Source organism: Trachinotus anak, unplaced genomic scaffold (assembly GCF_046630095.1).
Source record: "Trachinotus anak isolate AG129_WGS33_773 ecotype Australia unplaced genomic scaffold, CSIRO_AGI_Tana_v1 ptg000033l, whole genome shotgun sequence".
In the NCBI taxonomy this organism is placed as follows: domain Eukaryota; kingdom Metazoa; phylum Chordata; class Actinopteri; order Carangiformes; family Carangidae; genus Trachinotus; species Trachinotus anak.
The window spans coordinates 4,439,814-4,454,894 of record NW_027273884.1 but is presented as its reverse complement, the minus strand read 5'-3'; the positions used below and the strand labels follow the sequence as shown (position 1 = coordinate 4,454,894).

Genomic DNA, 15,081 nt, shown 5'->3' with positions numbered 1-15,081 from the left:
TTTAAGGCTCAGTTTCTGAATACAGGCTGTGTGCATTTCTCTGTGGACTGAGGCTCTGATACTTTCACAGTGTCAACATAGAACCTAGATCTACTTTATAAGCAAAAAAGACATGGAAGTCTCACTTCATACAATATGGGACTTTTAAAACATGGCAGGTTGAAGATATAAGGATGCATGAATCAGCAGGATATGCATATAAATTAATGTCAAATCATTTACAGAAAATGAAACACATGAAATAAAATGTATAAAACAAAAAAAAGGATTTCATTTTTCACATCAAATATATTACCCTCATTAAATTCTCCATACAATGTATTATCTCAAATAGAGAAAAAAAAGTCTCAACAGTCATTACCTGCTCCAGGTAATGAAGGGAGAGGTTGATGTACTTGGCTTCAGTGAGCAGCTGCCCATTCAGGCCAGTCTTGCTAACTCTATCCGATCCGGCCAGGTCCACCAGGTGGAGCTTGGAGCGTCGCACAGTGGCTGAGCCTGGTTCACGTCTGCACAAGTGCACAGTGAAAATACAGTGTGAACGGGTGGATGCCTGGTTCATGGGAGTCTGGAGATGAAATAAAGAAACAGCGTAAGGTAGTGACAGAAAATACTGCCATAATGTTGGGATGCAATTAGGTTTGTGCGAGAGTATTCTGAATCCTCTAAAACTGGTACACATGGTGGACAAAAAAGTCAGGGAATTTTATTCTCCATCTGCAGTATTCCCATATTCAAACAACAAAAAACATTTTCCTTTGATTCTTTTTTTTTTTTTTTTGGATCCTGCTGGTTTGAAGATCAAAGCCACACCATGTGTAACTGATGAGTAGTAAACACATGTTGGTGCTTTACAAAAGCTGAGGTTGATTTTCAGATGCTCACTGGAACAGCAGAAGTCAGGTTGAGACCAGAAAGAGACAGAATTAGACTGTGCATAAACAAGCTTTATTAACTAGAGGAGGATGGGTTACTCATTGGGTCCTCCCTGAGAGAATAAACAGAGGAAATGGACATTCACTGACAAAGTGCTGATCATGGACTCCTGTTTTCTTTTGTATGTGCCATAGCTTAAACACTTGTAGATGGCTGTAAGTAACACCCTGATGATGCACTTCATCTTGACTTGGATTAGCTTCTGATCAAGGCTGAGATTCTTGTCACTGATCTATGATACAGCATGATTCACTTTTTCTCTCTGCTTGAAAACACCATCATAGACATTCCAGGTCATTCATTCTAAAAAGGTGCTCTGACCCTGACTTGTTGTTGGCGTACATGTGCCAACACCTGCCTGTTTCGGTCATGAAAGCTCATGAAAGATCTTTCACAATCTTAACCCACTGCTGTCATCTCTTTCCTCAATCCAAATTCCCTTCACTCTGCACACGTCCATGCCTGCTCCACAGGGTATTCCTTAAAGTAATATGAAGCTGCCCTTAGATGGTAGGGGATCACATACCTAATAGGACTGCATAAAGGCTCAAGGTTAGGGATAGAGGGTCCAGACTGTTTTAGTTTCACAGTAAGTCTTACTATGAAATGATTGTAAAACCATGATAAGTAGCCTGTGCTGTATTTTTATTCTATTCCCAGTCACCCAGCAGGCATCTTTAAACACTATTAGTGTGTTAAATCACGCACCAGCTTTCTCACAATGTGCCAATGTGATCAACTGTTGATTTTGCACAGTTATCAGTATGTAGAAATACAAATTTCTTGCATGCAACAAAAAATAAAAATAAATAAATAAATAAATACAATTGAATTAATCTGCTTAAGTGTGTTTTAAAATCTAAAAATACTTAGTTGTAATATGCTTCAGAATGAGATAGGTGAATATTGTTGATCTTCCAACAAAATACTTTCTAAAGTAAACTGTAGTTTGTGTATACCAATAGCATTAGTGTGAGAAAGTATATATACAGTCAGTATATTAGTTGATAATGCAATAAGAGTAATAACATTATATTTTCTAGAGGAAACTCCTATGCACCAAGAAAATAAAGTGATGTACTGTACAAGTAATTCAAGCGCTGCAGTGGAAATCAAAACCAACACTCACAGATGACAGTTCTCAAATACACTGGCAGCTTCCCATAGATAGAGGGACTGACTGACTGGATTGGCTCTTATGTGCTATTGTGTCTTTTTTACCACAGCATTTATCAAGACTGAGCATCAGCAGATACACTTTTGGTAAGATTTGAGATGTGCATTTAACCATAATAAGTTCATTTTGATATCACCAGATGGTTTTTATGAGTCCTAGAATAACTGTCAGTATCAAGGTATACATACAAGAGCAAATCAAATAAATTATGTCTATCTAAATATACACAAACTATGTGCATGTATACAGAGTAGTGTCCACAAAGGGGAATTAAAATATGCCTTAGTTGTGGAAAAACAGCAGGACAAAGCAACCTCATTGTCATCACTTCCTTTACTCTCCTCTGTTCTAAACTGACCACAAGCTGACCATACACAGTGTTGAAGTGGGTGCTACACTGCACCCACTGCTACAAACCTCAAAACATTTCAAGATCACCTGATCACCATAAGTTCAGGGGGCGGTTAGGATGTAGAGGGAGGGGGAAGGTCCAGCCTGTGCATCCCCATATGTGTTCAGAAGAAACAAATTTGCAGAGTAAAAAAAACAGATGAGAGGAAAAGTTTCCCCATGAGGTTGAAGGAAGGGTGAGGAGTTGAGAAGGTGTATTTTATTTCCTGTCCAATAAAAGTGCAGAGGGGATTGCCAGGTCTCAAAGTAAGTGAGCTCATGGTCTGCTGAGTGTTGCATGAATGGATGTGTCATCTTTTATCCACATGGCTGCGAGCAAGAGAAGAAAGAAAGCTTTACTGTTCACTTTAATAGAGGTCTATGAGGAGCAAGGACTTCTGGGATGATTCTGGCAATGCTAAACTAACCACGATGGTTCTTTGTTTGCTTCAGACGCAAGAGAAATCTTCTTGTAAAAAAGTCCCAGTGAGCATGAGTTCACAAAAGTCTCTGTGTGGGTGGACTATGCTGGGTGTTCCCTGCTGAATGCAACGCCTTCACTGCTTGATTAAGACGAATGTAACATCCAGGATTGTCTTTCCACTGACATATTCCCACAGATTTTACAGCAGTGGACACTGGGAGTGTGTCCTCGAGGGCAAAAGCAAACAAATGCAATATTGTTCAGGTAATGGGCCATGTTAGTGGAATATGTGTATTACTTGGCGGATGCATTTTCTCACACACTACAACAATTAACAGTCAGTATACTACGTATCATACCTTGTCATATCTTGTTCCAGAGAAGTTCCATCTAAGATCCCATAATTATTTCTTTTGCAATGGTTTTGTTTCATGGAAGAATCCCCACCACATCAAAAACTGACTTTGAAATACTTGTCAGAATTGAAAAACAAATCTCTGATTAAAACCTGATTATCCAGTTCACTTTTACTGTCTGTTATTTGCTTACAAACTAGCAACAAGAGTAAACAAGGTGAGATCAGTGAGCTCCAAACCTCAGGTTGCAAAGTAAAAGCTGACCCACCACATGTCTCATCAGTGTGGGGAGTCCATGTGTCTGCGTGTAGAAAAAAACACCGCAGCATAAACAGAAATTACAGAGAGAATGCTTGGTTTTACTTGGAAAAACATGGTAAAAGGGACCACAGGGGACCAAAATAATATTTTAGAAGGGTCTTAAGGTAGCTTTTAGAATGCATATTGCCTTTATGGACAAAAAAAAAACCCTTTATGCCACTTACACTAGGAGTGGTTATGTGTTTTTGCATACCGTCTACAATCCTTACTAAGAACACTGCATTGATGGTGTGTGATGTAAAGAGTGGAAGTTATATTATACATTTTTGCTGTGTGTCTGTTGTTACCCTTTTTCTTACCTCTGCAATCATACGATTGGTGTCACCCAGGAAGAGCAGATTTAGAGCCTCTTCCTCATTTGCTGACTGCTGCAGTGACAGGTTCTTGAGATGGATGTTCTGCTCTGGATCCTCCATGATTACTACTCTTCTGGAAAAAAAAAAAAAACTTCAGGAAATTTCTGATTAATAACTTAACTTGAAATAAACTTGAGATTATTAATAAAAAATGACAAAGAAGGGCAAATCCAGTCTAAACCCAAGTAAACTGAAGCAATTACGAAAAACTAATTATGTCAGTTATGTCATCTATTTTCCTACCATTTCCTCGGCCTCACTCAGCTCTAAATCCAAACAAACTACATCTGTGACCCAGTTTGACACATGTGCTTTATCTGTCCGGGGGTTCATAACTTGATAACAGGCAGGACTTGGTTTTGAAAACAAACAGGTGATTTGTCTTTACCCACATCAGGCACTCTGAAACAGTGTGCTTGAACAGATGGGTTTGAAACGACTCCTGTGATCTCACCACATCATTTCCATCACGCCACCAGGGCTGTGACAGTATGGCTACCGGATTGAGATGTCAAAGACAAGGGAATGACTGGAAAACACATGTAGATAATTGTCTCAACATGTGTAGGTAATTGAGGTGGTGTGATAAAGGAGTATTAATCTTAATGTGATTAAAGGCTGTGTCATGACAGGGTTATTTTCCTAAATAGCCCCATCAGCCTTAAATAAGGTTTAATTATAGTATTTCTACAAAAAATTAAAAAATGATATAGATCTCAAATGAATTTACAACATAATTTAGAGGGTGGAAAGCTGAATGCATGATGGAAATAATGCACAGATGGAGACAAGAAGTAAAACAAGAAAAAAATAGAGGAGAATGTCAGAAAGAAGCAGGGTACTGTAGGCAGTGGAAGAGAGAAGCAACCCAACAGTCAAAGAGAAAAATTTGTCAGTGCCACAGCTTGTCCTTGAATCAGCAAGTGTAGCCACAGCATGGTTAACGACGGGCACTGTCTATTTGCAGAAGACTGTGATTTGTGGGTATCTAAACCTTGAGCTGGATCCTCTGCAAAAAGAGAGAAAAAAACTTAAATGGAACTGGTACAAGAAAATACAGCACCAACACCAAAATGATGTACCACAATGATGTCCAAAGTCTACTTTGAGATTAAATATGGATTGACTATTACAAAAACAGGCAATAAATAAATAGATAAATAAGATCATATACAGTCAAACCTCCAGACAGTTGGACTTTTCTTTTTTCTTTTTTCTTTTTTACAAAGAAATAGCAAATAAAGCAGGATAAAAAAAGGTGAGAAAGACAGTCGCAAAGGCCTGAGACATAAAGAAAAGAGGGAGATGGATATGAAAAAGAATTTTCCTCAGACCAGCTGCAGCAGTGAATGGCTAAGAAAAACTATTTCTCCACATGACCATCTTGCTCTCCACTCCAATGGCAGAGTCTGCCACCAGGTTGACCACATCCATTGCTGTCCCACAGTCTCATTATGTCAGTTGGCAGTTGGTAGTGGGGTGGTAAATACTAGAGTCTCCACATTTCACCACACAGTGACTCCAGGCCAGGCTGACAAATGGCTGTAGGGGAATAAGGCTCAGCTAAACCCACAAGTGTTTAGGAGAATAATGGACCCACTGGTGATTGGTCTTTCCAACTTTAAAATTAGACATGAGTGTCACTATGAAAAGTGAAATATACACTACACTGTATGGCTCTAATTGTTGACACTTTATTAAGTAATTGTTTTCCTGAAGCATCAGTGTAGCAAAAGCAAAGAAAAGCACACTGACGGTAGGTCTTCCAGTCGAGAGGCTTCATGGCGGGAATCCAGGAGGTCATATCCCATCTCATTGTAGATCTCCAGGTAGGAGATGTGTGTGGTATAAAGCATACTGCTGTCCTGTCGAGCAAAAAATGTTGTATGTAACACTGGACCAGACACACAGATGGCATTTGGCATAAGCAATGAACAGGAATAAAATGATGCGGGAGAGATCCAGTGGGATACTAATTTACACTTTGCTTGTATGTATGTGTATGGTCAGTATTTACCAGTTAAACTGAAAGTTTAAATCAACTAAAAGAAAACTGGTAAATCACACTGTGCTGACCTGGCTGAAGCATTCGTACAGGTAGGACAGGGTGCGGGGAATAATGCCTCGATCACTGTAACGCTCAGCTCCTCCTGTGATGGTAAAGGTCTTCCCACTGCCTGTCTGGCCATAGGCAAATATGGTGCCATTATAGCCAGCCAAAACACTACACAGACACACACACATTCAGAATAGACATTGAGAAACCCCTTAACACTAGTTTAGGCAAATAAACCAATCATAGTTAATATTCAAGGTCTACATTTAACACCTGCCTGAGATCCGTGGTTGACCCTTAGGAACATGTACAGTATCTACTGTAATCTTAACAGCAAACATACCTCATACTGTCAAATATCTATTTTTGGTGTCAAGCTCATCCCATGACTTGTTTTGTGATAACTTGATTTCCTGTTGTGTACTTGTTTTCCACAAGCTCCTTTTATGGACATTTATTTATACACTCCCAAGAATGCAGACTTATGAGGGGTTTGTTCTAATGATTCAAATTGGCAAATACAGAAACATGGCGGCACAGTGATGCAGTAGTTAGCGCTGTCACCTCACAGCAAGAAGGTTCTGGGTTTGAACCCCAAGCCTGGAGCCTTTCTATGGGGAGTTTGCATGTTCTCCCCATATCTGCGTGGGTTCCTTCCAGCTTCCTCCCACAGTCCAAAGACATGCACAGCAGGTTAAATGGTGACTCTAAATTGCCCAAAGGTATGAATGTGAGTGTGTGTGGTTGTTTGTCGCTATATGTCAGCCCTGTTACAGACTGCCATCCTGTCCAGGGTATACCCTGCCCTCACCCATTGTCAGCTGGGATTGGCTCCAGCCCCCCGTGACCCTGTATGGATAAGTGGTATAGAAAATGGATGGATGGATGGAAATACAGAAACAAACACACAAGTTCAAGAACACCAAGAGCATAAGCTATATGGTAAAGAACCAAAAATAGATAATGCAGAAACACATAATACTATTTTTTATAATTCATATAAGAAGCAGTTAAACAGATTCAATACACAGTTTCATTGAAATTACAAATGTCCCTCAATATCCAATTTTTGACTTTTTAAAGAAGGCTGAATATATGTAACCAGACAACAGCAGTGGGTCTGTGGATAACTCATTGTCGACTGTGCAAAGCTAAAGCTAAAATACAGTCTCAATGACATAAATATTATGTTATAAAAACCAGGCGGCTTTGTGACTCTGGATATAACCATATTGTTGCACATTTGTATCAAGTCCCTCCTATGACATCACCATCTTAATTTGCAAAAGTGCATGGGACTATCAAGTGTAACCCTGAGCAGACACCAGAAGTCTGAGTGAATTCAATCTGACACTTCAAACCCACAGGAAAAGATGGCAGTGAGTGGAGAGCTGCAATGGCGGCAGACATCTGCCGGTGAGGGAGAAATGTCTCAGAGTATGAGTGAAGGAAATGGCCCAAACCCACTCAACTAGGCAGGGCCCGGTAAATTTTGGTTTGGCACTGAGCTGCCTTTCTGCACGTGCACAAGGCAATGGAAACCAATGGTATGCAGTTCTGTATGAATGAACTTAACATCCAAGATGATGACACTCATAAGAGGTAGAAAAAACTGGCATTAAAAAAAACCCTCTGTTCTGTAGTCTTGGAAATAAACCAGAAAGAAAAAATGAAATGACAGAGGGGCCTCTGACACATGAGCTAGGATAAAAGGTAAGGATAAACTCTCTCTGACTTGCCAAATGCAAGGAAAAGGATATCTTCTCGCTATATTTTTCAAGATGAATTATAAACAAAAGTTAAGCCTCTCACTTATTCTAATGCAACTGCCAACCCAGTATTTGAGCACTGTGTGGATTTCCCTTGCTGTGTTCTGTACAATTCCACACCCTGCATGAGAAGGGCAAGAGGAAAAAACTGCATGTCAGTTTATATAAAACACTACGTCCACTCATGAGAATGGTGGTTGGTTAGTCAGCCATTGAGTGTCCATTTAATCTAGCGTGAGTCATGGTAGTGATTGGCAGCGGGAGAAAAGACACAGGCTCAGTGTTTACTTTAATGCCAGTACTAATGATGCGGGCTGGGCCCTGCTACTGAGGCTTGGGCATTTCCCAGTGCTTGTTGCTGTTTACACCTCAACTTCCCTGGTGATCGGCAACTCATCATATAGAAGATCCTTGTCCTTCTTTTCATGAGAAGCAGTATGTCCAAACATTTGAGGTCACACAGTTAATGATAAAAGAGAACAGGCCCCCATTCTTCTTTGAACTTGGGCTGCAGGTTTCACAGCCTTGTGAAATGGAATTACGATGCAGATAGAGGGTTTGCCTTGCCAGCCCAACATCATTTCATTGGCTCTTCCTCTCCTGCAGCTATTAATGCTGGTTTGTTTTTAAACTACTGTGTTGGGGTTGAAATGACTGGTTTCGGTTACACCACAGCAGAGACAGAGACTAGTGTGTAAGTAAACGAGTTACAGCTTTTGGCTAAACTTAAAGTGCGCCAAGTATGACTGAGTACCAACCAAAACAACAACCTGACAGTTATTGCTAGTTGAGAGGATAGGCGCCTGTGTGCATGAAACTGGATTTTTGTGTGGTGACAGCGAAACTTCTGCGATTCAAAGTGAGTCTTGACTAAACCTGAATAAATGTTTCCCGACAATAGGGGCCTTAAGTAAAACAGTCTGTCAGTCCAAATTAGATTCTGTTTGTGATTTCTGTAACAAGACATGAGATTTACAAAGGTAAAACTTTGTCTAAACTGGCATTTTGCAGAGGGGTCAAGGAACTGACAGCTGAGTAAGAAACTTCTGGTTGGAAAGACAGACATGGTCATGGCTATATGAGATGAATAGCGTCCTCTAGGCTGCAGACATTATAGTCATATCCAAGACCAAAAGACATCAAGCTCAAAATGATATGGCAAGACACAGTCTGGTTGTGACTGAAACTCTTTAACCTGATGTTTACCATCTGCCACAACAAAGGGTGAACTGTTCAAGGGTTGGCTGGGCAGGGCAACCTAATACCCAAGTCAGTGAACCCATGTGAGTCAGGTCAAATATATCCAAGTCCTTAGTCAGCCGATCCAGACGTCTCACCATGTTGTTTATATGTCTCCTAACAGCAAAGATAATACAAAACACTTGTGGGATTCCACAAATAGCCACTATTGTGAGTAGGAGGACTGGAGTGGAATGCTGAGGAGATGGTTGGGCCAGACTGAGCCAGGAGGACAGCATTTGGCACGGAGAAAAAGAGGAAGAACCTTGTTCACATATCTATGACAGAACCAACATTTAATCACAGGAAATTCCAAGTAAATTCCCTCTTTTGTTGGTTGATTCTTCTTTTGAAGCCAGTCCTGATTTAAACTAAGTCTTGGCAGGGGGTAAGGATCTGTCAGACACAGTAAGAGTTTTGCTTTGTTAAAATGCAGTGAACATTGTTTAGAAGTATCTTTGAAGCAAAGAAGCAAGGAATTTCATCACTGAGGCACAATTCTGCTGAATAGGAGACGGAAAAATTAAATGTAAATGCAAAAAATGTAGTGTTGTGACGATTCACTGAATGCGTAGGGGTTTATACTAACTACAATTTTGTTTTAAATTAAAGCCAGATGAGATTCATCTATAAAAATCTTGTAGGGATGCATGCATATGCTGCTGTATTGGCTAAAATTGACTGTGGTCTAGTCTATTATATTGATACCAAATGAGAAAATGTGCTTATGAGCCTGTACTTGACAATTCAAATAAGTGTGATATAGTGTGCATATTGAGATTTAAAACATAATTAAGATTTTAGTATGGGCCCTGGTGCACCACTCATTTTCATTAAATTGAGTGGTATTAACAAATGACTTGCACTGTTGATCTTGAGGCCCAGATACTGCAGCAGGTGAATCTAATGAATGTGTTCTTCTGTCTGACAAACAAAACCGCTCAAACTGAGTGAGTGGCTACAATATCTAGAGTAGTTCTGTGTTGTGGCTTGAAAATGTTCTCACACTCACGGTGGCACAGTGTGCCATCTTGCCTGCCAGCTCAGTCCACTTAGTGGTTTAAGTATGTAAAGCACGCCAAAAATCACAGACACCCTCCATTTCCATCTTAAAGAAAGCTGAGCTTTACTGACTTCCTGTCAACAAGGCTGGCTAAAGCCTGTGTGGCCCGACCACAACATGGAGAGATGAGCACTGCTGGGCACAGGTGGTGACTGATAACTTTTCAAATATATGATATGTCAATGGGACAATTAAAGGTTGTAGTTTTAAGGGTTGACAAAGAGTTTTAAAGAAATTATATAAACTTTAAAAATAACGTGGCATTAAAACAAACATTAACTTGAAAGTACAGTGTCAGTAAGAGTTTACCTGTCTGCAACTGGCCTGGCAATGTTTTCAAATATCTCATCTTGTTTGACTGCTTGATCAAACACTTTCTGGAACCTGGACAAAAGAGAAAACAACAAAGACAGCATCAACATGACACATTTGGAAGAACACAACAAATCAGACCATACGTCTATTACTTAATTTATTAACATGACATACAGTAGAAATGGATGTTGCTGGTTTATCTCAAATATTGAAGGCTCAACACTGTTACCCACAGCAGTACTAAATAAGCACAAAAAACAGTCTATTTAATTTCCCAAGTAAATGTAGAGGAGTTTAGTAATTCTGTTTTCTCAAGCAGTCTCAACCCATCATGTTTTATGCCACAGAAAGATGAGAGAGATGTGAGAGGAATCCGCCCAGGAAGATTGTTAAATGTGGAAATTTTATTTCTATAAGGGCACAAGGGAACCTCCACAGGCTATTATAAGACTCTGTGGTTTTCAAAGGCTCTCAGTGTCCACTGCTGTCTGACTTTGTAACTGTGAATTTAGGGCTTGGAAGCGTGGCATGGGCCCTGCCCAGAGGGTATATAAGGCTGACGCTTTCACCACCAGCGTTAAACAGATGTTCTGGCTCTGTACTGACAGAACTGGTGGGTGAATTATTCATGGGAATAGTTCTTATGCGACGTTGATGTTTTTTTCTGTTACATCACTTAACTTGTTAGCTTGTGAAATTAAGATCTGAATTTATCATCTGCAAGATTCTTGCTTTTCCCAGTTTTGGTAAAACATAAGAGATGGCCAGTGTTTTGATGTTCTGCACTGACCAGATGACAATGGCTAATTATACTGATATAATACTACATATGGATAGGCATGTAGTTACATTTCTAATTCATCTTATTTCTGCTCAACTATAAAAATAAAAAAAAAGCTGCTGGTGCTTTTGTAAGACAAAACAAATCATCAATTTGTCTCAGGAAAGAGACAGAACAGTCTTCACTTCAATCACGACTCTACAGTGTCAATGACAGAGTGAAGTATATTTTGTAGATTAAAAAAAACATTAAAATTATTACAGTGCATTTCAAAGACCAGTTAAAGAACAGTTAAATTTACTTAGGACAAATTAGCTGACTGATTTGGGAAATGAAGCAAATGGAAAGTGCTCTCAGACACTACCTGAACCTGTAGCACTCCCTCTTGTTGTTAACAAAGCCATCAGCCAGGTCTCTGGGCACCACAAACTCCAGAGAAGCACCTGTCTGCTCTTCATTGTCCACAGAGTACACCTGAGGGAGCCAGAGACAACAGTAGAGTCAGCCCACAGCAGAACAAGGCCCATAGGCTAGTCTATATTAAAACAGGACAAGGCAGAGGGCTAATTTACCACTAGAGAATGCTTGGGGGAATATGCAGTCCACTACATTTTGTGAAATCTGTGATTTGTATGTTGTTATGGTATGTGGTACCACAGATTCAATGTAATTTAACACAAGACAATTCATGTCAGGTCTAAAATACGACTTTGGCCACTTGTGGTTTGGGTATTTCAAGCCCCAAAATGAAAAAAATGAGTTTATGAAGCATATATCTTTTGGAAAGCAATTGAACTGAACAACCAATAATAATCAGCATACAGTGTAGACAAGCTCTGCAAATTCACCTCCGCTTGCCAAAGCCAAAGCCATGCCTCAGGGGAGACAAGAAAAACTGTGGAACATTGAACCAATATAGATTGTGCTCTAGCAGTGAAGGACATTTAAAGTGAGGTTGGGTGGGTCAATCTAAACACCCCTCCTCCTCTGAGCTTTGACATATGTTTTCAATGGACACATGCAATTACAAGTCCCATGGTTTCAGGAATAAAAGATAGAGTAAGGCTTAAATGATTGGATTGTTTTTCATTGTCACCGTGCCTGCAGTATTTTCTCCTGACCACCACTGCTGTGGTGTCTATACATGGACATGTGTATAACCTCAAAAAGCCCCAAGGAGGTAGCTGTGCTCATTTCATTTTGCTGGACACTGTTTGCAACAGAAACAGTTAAAGTAATTTGATTATATCTTCCATCAGCTGCTGTGCTCAGACAATAAACTGGGCTTTAGGGAGAAGAAGGCACTTTACCAGGAGTGTTTCTGATGAAAACTGACTTTTTTTTTTTTTTTTTCTTAACATGTGTGTCCAATAAAGACAGCCCTTATCTGATGGCAGGTGATGTGTGTACTCCATTGCAAAATAACCACTAGTAGGATGGGTGATATTGCTGCTTAAGTTTGCCACTGTTTGACAGTCCCCCAGAATTACAAATCTTATACTGCTGTAAGGTTCAGTTTACTGACTGTGACAGACTTTACAGAACAAACACTATATTAGTTTAACAGATGATAGTGTGCTGGTTGTCACTGGGAAGATATTTACTTGAACAGACTCTTATACAACAGTTTTAATGTCCTACATATCATTCAGCCAGAAAAACAGTTATGGGGGACAACCATGAAAAAAAAAAAAACCTTATGTATGACCATCTCACTGTGTTTCTGAAGACCCCTTTTTCACAAAAGCTATTTTGTGATGTCATAGCAAGAAACGCACAGGTGTGCTGTAACTGAATTAATGACGACTGCATCTCATTCTGTACATTTCTGTTCACTTCAATGATTTAAAAGAGCTATTATTTAAGTTATTAGGTACACCTGTCCTTTTCCTGCTATGACAAGCCTAAATGTATATAGGGGAAAAACCTATGATGCAAGGTACAGAATATGTGATTTCAACTTTAACAGTATTATGTCCAGACAGGTGTATTTTTTAGGAGTTCAAACCTGTTATTTCGAGATAAAGTGTCGACTATAAATTGAGATAATAAACCAGCATGCTTAATATTCAGAGAGGCCTCGTTAATATAACGACAACATTTGCTAGTTCAAATACATATCCTCCCTAGCACCAATTTTAATATTTTCTGAGTTGTGTTCAAATATTGAGTTTTAGTTGCCCACTTACCGCCGTAGTTTTCTTAGTGGGTTTGATGCGACCAAATATCTGTATCGTCTGTTTCACCATTTTCCGCTAAAATAAGAAAACTGTTAAGTCTGCTTGGTTGTCCTGATACACATAGCTTGTTAGCTCGCCGGCTACCGTTAGCATTTTTATCACTGCTGTCTTTGCTGCTGTTGTCTCTGTAGTTTGTTGTAGCTGGTTGCTGGGTGACGGAGGTCACCTCTCTCGACAAAGATCGTCTATTAGCGTGAAGATGATCCTTCAGTGTAAATCAACCTCTCCATCTATGCCTCTCTTACTCTTCTTTCCTCAAATGCCTGATGGTATGAGTCAGAGCCAGGTGGGAGCATGTGAATAACATTAAATACATTGTCAGAAGTAAAAATAAAGTAGGGATTCATGGCTGTTCTATTTTCTACAGATGTTTATTATTCTCCTCTAAGCAGGTGTTTTGTATATTCAAGACAAAAGGTCACAGTGGGTTCAGTGACTCATTTAGTAGGTAGGCTATATTGACAGAGGTGTACTCAGTACTGTAGGCACTCCCCACACATTCGGCCGCTGGCAGTTACTCATAATGCAAATAGGTGCAACCAGCTGCCAGATTTAGCACTGACTGCATTTGAAACAATGAAATGGTGTGTGGTAGTCATATAACTGCTTTCCCTAGTATACATAAAAAGACATAGACATTTAATATAAGCAAAAGTACCAAAAGTAGAATATAACCAACTTCTTTGATCAACTTCAAGCCAGAATTCAAAATGAAAGATTAGAGAAACCAGCGTGTATTAAAATGAGAAATGAAGGAGACCAGACTGCTGCATTTTTTCTGTGTGTGTATGTTTTGCATGTGATGTTGGGCTAAGAGCAGGGCAAAAATACAGTAAAGTGGGAGTGGGAGAGTCCTTTGAAGCACATGTCAGTTTGCATTCAGGCACAAGCTCACACACACATATGCACATAAACACATCATACTACACCTGTAGATCTGTAGCATAGGTAAATGTTAATGTTGTGGTTAAAGTTGACCTTGCAGTTTGATTTATACCACTTTATATTACCTGAACCATATAAGGCCTACAAAAACACTGGAAGAGGTTACATAAAAGTACAGCAGCTTACACAAGGAACCATAACAAAAAATACAACATGTTCATCTCAACATTTCATAAGTAACACAATTTCATTTATCAGCTGATTTACACCAAACCATATGTCTTATGTTTGGGAGGGTGGGGTGAAGTAGGGGCTGGTGGCTTTGACCCTGTCTCCAATTTCAGTGTGTGTGTGTGTGTGTGTGTCACGCTGTTTCTGGTATTTCACCTGAACCCTGGATGTCCCCCAAATATAGCCCACCAGGAGGCCTACCCCCAAGCTGCACAGACAGCGCACCAGGAGGGCTCCTTGGTTTCATGGTGGCTTTCAGGAGAATGTATCATGTTTGTTCCAGTGCATTCCTTGGTGCCACAGAAAATACTTCTTGTGTGGTTCCTTGTTTAGAGATGTAAGTATGTGTGTGTTGTGCATGATTATACATGCTGCCTTAAGAGGGCAGTTTGAATGGTTTGAATGTGTAGATAATAATATATCATGTTTGCTGTTAAGACTGAGTGGCATTATACAGGAGTGTGGATGTGTCTGCAGTATAACTCCGTGACTGGTCTGTGTTATGGATTTTGACTTGGAAATGAGAGCATGAGTTGGCCAAA

At 39.8% G+C, this 15,081-nt stretch overlaps 1 protein-coding gene across 3 annotated transcripts in view; it reads right to left on the bottom strand.

The window, feature by feature from the left end:
• kif6 (kinesin family member 6) overlaps positions 1 to 13,736 on the bottom strand; it is a 56,837-nt gene extending 43,101 nt beyond the window's left edge. For 2 of the 3 annotated variants that reach the window (XR_011686908.1, XM_071471310.1), the window contains exons 1-7: positions 13,373 to 13,736; positions 11,548 to 11,657; positions 10,397 to 10,471; positions 6,037 to 6,184; positions 5,716 to 5,825; positions 3,904 to 4,033; positions 362 to 568 (exon numbers count right to left, since the gene is read on the bottom strand). Coding sequence is in view for 2 of the 3 variants with exons in the window: in XM_071471310.1 (XP_071327411.1) it covers positions 362 to 568; positions 3,904 to 4,033; positions 5,716 to 5,825; positions 6,037 to 6,184; positions 10,397 to 10,471; positions 11,548 to 11,657; positions 13,373 to 13,432 (840 nt within the window). In the remaining variant the exon portion in view is untranslated. Of the gene's footprint in view, positions 1 to 361; positions 569 to 3,903; positions 4,034 to 5,715; positions 5,826 to 6,036; positions 6,185 to 10,396; positions 10,472 to 11,547; positions 11,658 to 13,372 lie in introns of those variants that run through there. The other variant, XM_071471311.1, reaches the window with a different exon arrangement.
• Positions 13,737 to 15,081: the final 1,345 nt, after the last annotated feature.